General features: G+C 38.4%; 2 protein-coding genes across 2 annotated transcripts in view; one reads left to right on the top strand and one right to left on the bottom strand.

Annotated features, from left to right (window-relative positions):
- Positions 1–353: 353 nt before the first annotated feature.
- Positions 354–6595, bottom strand: LOC101859482 (endoribonuclease YbeY-like). The gene is made up of 3 exons (XM_005098436.3): positions 5624–6595; positions 1301–1435; positions 354–616 (listed from the first exon to the last, which is right to left on the bottom strand). The coding sequence occupies exons 1-3, from the start codon at positions 5831–5833 to the stop codon at positions 446–448; spliced, it is 516 nt and encodes a 171-aa protein (XP_005098493.1). The 5' UTR covers positions 5834–6595; the 3' UTR covers positions 354–445.
- A 124-nt stretch (positions 6596–6719) lies between these two features.
- The window catches only part of LOC101859242 (peroxisome biogenesis factor 10), an 11566-nt gene continuing 11033 nt past the window's right edge, over positions 6720–7252 (top strand). Inside the window, exon 1 of the mRNA XM_005098435.2 lies at positions 6720–6906. Within this exon, the coding sequence (XP_005098492.1) occupies positions 6798–6906 (109 nt within the window). The 5' untranslated portion in view covers positions 6720–6797. The remainder of the gene's footprint in view (positions 6907–7252) is intronic.

Here is a 7252-nt window from a genome sequence, read left to right as displayed (position 1 = left end):
CGAGACCTTCATCTAGTTCAATTTTCTTTTCTTCTTCTGATCAGGAAATCCAAGCTCCCGCCTTTACTTTATGTAAATCTAGGCCTAGATGTGAGAGGGTATGTTTCCACACGAAAAGTGTTCCGGAAAAAATATATTTAAAAATGCAGAAATGACGGTCAGAACACAGCTCAAACACGCGCACATTGATGCTGTTTAAGATTTCTGTCATCAGGGGGAACAACAGTTTTAATTACTGGTATTGGTACATCGTGTAATATAATAACTTGTCTCCTTTCTTTTCTTTAGCCTTTGTCACGTTCAACGAGAGGTCGGATCCAACGAGGACAACAAGCCGGTCCTGGCAACCTCGTTGAATGCGACACCCACTGTATCAATAACTCCATGTGCCCCAACATTGACGAGATCCTGATTCAACGGCATTGTGATACATTCATAGAGTTATCTAGTACTCCTCTGAGAAGTGTCCAACAGCAAGTAGAGGTGAGCATCTGTAGCCAGTGACTTTGTTGAATTTGGTCAAAATGTCCATCTCTCTCTGCCACATCTTAGTCCACTGTTCATGTGTCTCATGGTCAAATCCCACAAGATGGCACAATCCATGAGTTATCATGGTCTGAAAAGAGACAGAAAAATAAGAACATTCTATTTATTTCAAAAGACAAAGAGTTAGATGTAGAAAATGTTCACTGAATGGTTAGAAACTACAGACAAGTCTTCTTGGTGTGCACTGTACCTCAATCTGCCTAAAAGGACAGAGACCTACATACAATCAGTTCACATTCCATTCATGGCACACTGCAAAAGTTTGAGCTACGGTACACAGAAATATAACCAAATGAAAATTCAAGAACATGTAGTCTATGTTAATGTTAATCATTTTGTCTACCCTTCTCTGATTTCAGTTGCTGCAAACTATGATCTTGTGTCTATTATCACTTAGCTCCAAAACTCAGAGAATGAGTTTAGGTGTAACAGAATGTCCGCTTTTTTCTTTCAGACAATAATATTATAGTTTGGAGTGATAAAACAGTAAGTCATGAATATGTGAAACAAAGTAGGCCTACATTGTACTTCTACCCTACTGTCTAAACCACCCCTTCCCCCAACAGAAAGAATAAACAAAAATGTGAAAATTTTATATTAGACAAGGAAAAATTAATGTTGATATATATGCTATATACTTATAAAAAAAACAAAAAACATTAGCCTCTTAGGTTTAAAGCATGCTTCAGCATCACAAAGTGTAAGGCCCACTATCTGAATTCTTTTTTTAATTAATCAAAGAACAATAACTCACCATCACGGAACTATCAAAATGTTCCTTGTTCTTCTGAGCTTGACAGGCAATGTATGGTAGTCCCAAAACTATATCCCCCAGAATCATTTCATCTTCACAAGTTTCTGGGACGCATCCAGCATTGTCCGGAGATATCTGTGCAAAGATGATTCAGCAAGGTTAAAAACATGTATATATTTGAAAAGAATGAAAAGCACACAATATTATTATAATACAGCTTGAGTAAACTGTAAAGAAGGGAAGGCATTCACGTTATGGAAGCAGACCTTTTTATAAAATAAAAACAGCCTTTCAAACGTTCTCATCCTAATGACAAAGACATGTTTTTCTCGGACTGTTAGCTTTTCAAAGTAAATACCTCAATTAAAAAGTAAGAACTTAAACAAATTCTACTACCCTTTAAACTTGTGCAAACATAACCATTGAAATCAAACAGATTCCTGGCCATTCAAAAACTCTTGGGAATAGCAAAGCAGAAAAACCTTAAAAAATATACCCATTAAAAATGTAGAGTACTCCAACAATCTTCAACACTGGAAAGTGTATGAGAGCCATCAGCTCAAACAACAATGAAAACAAAAATTAATATTGGTCAAACAAATGGGTTTGGGAAAATACTTGTGGAAAATTATACAATATTATGTGTATACTTTACTTTTACTTAACAGATATTAAATTCAGATAAGAACTTTGCAGGTGTCTGCGGTCGGTTAGACACATGCAAAAGATGTGAGTTTGATACTCAAGAGGGGAAAACTTTTGCTATTGAGTAGGCCTGTTCTCCAACTTCCTGCTGGGACATGTTTCTTTAATATTAATACCATGATAATAATTTTATCAAATACAAATATATGAGCTCTGAGCAAATTACTTTAGTGACAAGATTTTATTGAGAGCAAAACCTCACGCACGCAATAAAAATGTTTCGTAATAATATCAATAAAAAGTCCATTTCAACTACACAATGACAACTTTTTCAGTGATAGGCCTACATGAATTATGGACAGCAGTGAAAAAAAATATATCAGCACTTGCTAACACGCGTCAACTAAAACTTAAACCAATAACTCTTAAGTAGATCAAATCGCGTAAACATAATAAGGTCCGGGGGCAAGGATTTCAAAATTTTAGGGGGGAAAAAAGGAAAACTCAACAAAAGATCTTAATTTAATTCTTGAAGTTCTACATTTCGTTACACCCGACGGTGACCTTGGCGGACAGGATGGAATACATGATGTTAAAAGCCCATACAGATATGATGTAAAGGTTTTTACATGAGAAACCAAACAGGTAGGGTCAAAGTAACCGGCCTCCTAAATCATATTAAATGATCTAAATTCTTGTGTCAATGGGGGAGTTTGTAATGTTTTTGTAAAGTGTCTTACGGCGCTCGCAACTGCATAAGGTCATATGAGCGCACGGGACACACCTAATATTTTCAGTTGGTAGGAAATTTTGAATTTTACCCGGGTGGTGGCCGAAGCCTACTCTTATCGAATTTAGACCACCAAGGGATCTTTAACGTGTGCCACTTGCACACGGGCCCTCCGAGATATTTCGCCCTTGTCCGAGAAGGCTAGGTGTAGATCTTTCCTACCAGAAGATCAGGGGTGTGGCTGAAAGACAGCAGTAAGAAGAAACGAAGGAGTAGCAGTAGAAAGGCTGCAGAAAGAATCAGGAGCCCAGAGGAAGGGGAAAAGGAGGTGAGGAGACGGGGGCAGAAAGAGGAGACGAAAGCAGACGACAGAACATTGCTAGAGAGCAGGAAATGAGGTGAAAGGAGACAAATTTAGAGAAGAAAATTTTTCGGTCGCTACCCGGATTCGAACCCGGAACCTTTTGAATGAGAGGCCAACATCTTAACCTCTAGGCCACGAGAGCCCCCGTAATGGGGGAGTAAAAATTACAATTGCAGTGTAAACCATATATAACAGGCCCGGTAATAACAGGGACCCGGTAATAACAGTGATTTTTGAAATCCCCGTATTTTCCTACTCTTTGTCTCCATTAAAAGTTATCGGCAATAACAGGGCCTCTTCGGAGCCCAATCTGTTATAACAGGGACAAAGGTTAGTCAACATATGTAAAAAGTAAGAGAGAGAGAGAGAGAGAGAGAGAGAGAGAGAGAGAGAGAGAGAGAGAGAGAGAGAGAGAGAGAGAGAGAGAGAGAGAGAGAGAGAGTAACGCAGTGATGGAGTAAGCCCACGCAAGACACGCCACTGCAAGCACACACAGCGGGTGAAGCTAGAGAGGGCTGCGGTGTGCTGCAGACTTCGATCTAGTCCTGAGCCTAGCAACACGCACGTGTAATGTGTCATGCGCAGGCCATGGGAAACTACCCATGAATAAATACAGCTGGATTAGTCTACAAATGCTTACTTCCCTTGCATCCTTGCATTTCTGATTTAACAGGGGTCCGATATAATGAAACAGGACTTTTTCTCTGATCCCACCATCCCTGTTATTGTATCAGGTTTCCACTGAACTACATTTTGTATTAGATCTACATTGCATTATAATCTGAAATTTAACAGAAATTAGAGACCCAAGAAATGATATCAAGCCACTATTTTTCCCTAGAGGAAATCCACACTGTCATCACACTTATCTTAACAGATGCCTGAAGAGAAAGTACTTATAAAATGATTCCCTTTTTCACACATTCAATAAACACTGTCGAAGGTCTCTTGTTTGAGAGCTTTTACCTCTGAGACCAGAGTTATCTACACTCAGGCTTAAGTATGGCATGAAATGAAAGGAAATAGGCTAACAGACCGTCTCAGTCTGAGAAAGCACTGCTGTGACTAAAATAGCAGTAGTGCCTTCTACTAGCAGCATGTGCCACCTTAGGTGACAAGAAAAGCGTGCACTTAAGTCTTGTATGAATGAGAATTGCTATTAATATATCAAATTTCAAAGGGAGTAATCTACTGTAAGACAGTATAATACATTGAAATGTATTCTGTTGAACTTCATTGACTGATTTGAACCGCTTCGCATAGCTAGCCTTCCCCAAGGGGTAAAGTTTTCCTAAGTTGAGCGATTACAGACAACGACCGTCTTAACCTTACTTTGTGCTCCAAAAAGGGAACAGCGGGTTCTTAAAATATTCGGGTTTTGCCAACCAGAGAATTATAAACGTAACAATAACATGAATCACAGGATGCCAAGAATGCTTCAAGCCTGAAATAATTAATTAAAATTACCTATTGGTGGCCACTTTTTCCCTGATTTTACCTTTGATACCAGGCGACCCCCACCTAGCCTTCAAACAAATCTGAACTTCTTCTATTTAAGATAGATGGGTATTTTTTCATCAAAAACAATACAGATGAACAATTAATATTACATGTATTCCTATACTCCAACCCAAATTAATTGATGAGCCCCAGAATCTGCTGCAGTGTCAAGACACAAATTGAGAGGATCTAACTGAGCTACCTTATTGAGAGCTGATAAAATGCTATTATATTTTAGTTATAGGCCTACAGTGAATAACTGAAATCTGCTTGACCGCCAAATTTTTTTCGGTTTAGTCCAGTTTTCAGTTTCGAGAGGTTGCTCGAATGTAATAAATAAAATCAGGGATTTTTATCTTTTGGTTTTCAGTTGTTTTCGGATTAAAAGTGTTCGGTTTAAGTGGACCCACCATAGTTGTTATTAATTTTACAAGTACACAGAGTCCTAGAAATATTATAAGAATAGATCAGGTACTAATAGTACTAAATACAGTATTATATAAAAGCTCGAATTCATTGGGACTGGCCTCAGTAGCTTGAGGGATCCGTAATTCGAGGGATATACATTTGTATATATATATACATCTTACAAAATATAAAGAACTAAGGAAAAAAAAAGGGACTGAGGCACAGTTCGACGGATGCGTGAATACTTGAAGCCTTCTGTGTTCCATCTATCTGTTTTATACTGAGGTCAAACATATCAGTATCCCTGATAAAAACAATCAGGAAAAAACAATTTATATAAATGCAATTATTGGGACACCTAAAATAGACACAAAGGATCATGAAGGCCTTGAACATTTAGCTCTCACTAGCAAAATTGAAGGGAAACGAAGCAGGGGGTAGGCCCAGAGCAACCTTTTTGGAGAACGTAACAATGGGTGACACAGAAAGATCAGGGCAATATATTATACATGAGTAGCTTTTTTTAAAAGAGTTTCCAAGCAAAGGAAAGAATGGAGAACCATGATCGCCAATGCCTGTTGGAGATCTGGCACTTGATGAAATCAGTAAATGTATCAGATGGTTTATGTTCGAAAGACTGCGGTCTGAACAATAGAACACGAAAAAATAAACCAACCTCGTGATAAGGAAATGCTAGAACATCTGTCACATCATTTTCGCCTCGGTATTGTTCATTCAGCAGTCGAATCTCTTCATCAGATGTCAACATCACTCCAAAACCAAAACGTTCATACCCTGCGAGCTTTCGAATTAGGCAAGAGTCAAAATGCAACTGGAAAATGTTGACCTTCACAGCCTGTTGCAGATTTCTGATCACCAGAGTCATGACTAATGAGAATGATCTTTTCTAAAATCATGAACGGATGGAAGAGTAGCAGTGCTGTACAGTACTACACAGTGTGTTGTTTTGTATTCAGACCACAGTGTATATATGATGTTACAGCAGCGAGTAGGGTAGGGTCGGCTTCAGTCTTCAGTTCACTACATTGTGGCTGTAATTGTAGGCCTACTCACCTACTGCAGTTGTTGTTCTTAACCTTAGACAGATCTAGTACTCTGGACTGTAGGCGGTAGGCCTAGGAGGCTATTTTTAAATTTTTTTTTTAAGGCAATCGTGAACACTCAAACACTGCACTCTTTTACTCGAAACAAGTCTCTCAAGTCTCTGATAGACCTCTGGCCTGGCACGGACTCATTCATGGACCCAGTCCATGGCAAGGCGCTTTTGGGTTCAAACATAATGCAACTGCAACATGATTTGTATAGGCGTATAACTATTAGAATATCATCGTAGACGTTGCTAGGTCTCTGGTATCATCAATGGAAATACAATACTGAGCGACTAGATCTAGATCTGAGATCTCCAGAGGCGGCTCGGCTCATCCGATTCATCCACCCACATGCAATTTCCGGTTTCGTTTTCAGCGTTCTGTCTTGCAATTTGCAAGATGATCATACTCTACCAAATAGGCTTTCCTTATTTATTGAAATTATATTTTTCAAAATTATAAGATATCTATTGAGAATAAAGCTTAACTCTTTCTTAAATTGGCCCTTAAGATTAGAAACTTGAAAACTGAATGTTTGGTAGCATGTAAGAAGCAATAAAATCATTCATCAATAAAATTCGAAATGTTGTTCCCTGTTCTTTAGGCCTACCTGAAAAAGCAAGCAAACACCGACTAACACATTCTTGACTGACCTTTGAACTGCTGTTTTGGTATTTTTCTTCCGGAAACAACACAACACTACTTGAGAGATCCGCGACCTGCTTGTAAAATTATAATGAAATGTTTCGATCAGCTGGAATTGCTGAAATTATACGGTCCCATCAGAAAGATGACAGCCTTCTTGCTTTCTTACGATCTACTGTCACCGATATATTCCAACAAGTAGCAGGTGTTACATTGTCAATGACTTTTGTGCATGCATGAACATTTAATAATATGACAATGAAACAATGTCAATATGATGATGACGATGAAAATAAGAATTTTGTCGACTTGAGTTTTCAAGAGCTCTTTTCTCTTTCCGTCTTTCCTCTAGATCTAGTTGAGTTTATTTATGTAGTTAGAGGCGGAAAAGTCACTCAGGCTGGACTGGAGTCCGAATAACATTTTTTCATATTCGGACATGGTCAATGATGGTCTGGAAAAAAGGAAGTGTCTTCGTTCTATAGATCTAACTCTAACGTTCAGTGCTTCCAATTTTCCGCCATTTTTTAGTTTCCTCCACACTTTATCTG

The sequence above is a fragment of the Aplysia californica genome, unplaced genomic scaffold (assembly GCF_000002075.1).
Source record: "Aplysia californica isolate F4 #8 unplaced genomic scaffold, AplCal3.0 scaffold00182, whole genome shotgun sequence".
NCBI lineage: Eukaryota > Metazoa > Mollusca > Gastropoda > Aplysiida > Aplysiidae > Aplysia > Aplysia californica.
Note: the sequence above shows the minus strand (reverse complement) of the source record. Positions and strands in the feature narration are given on the sequence as shown.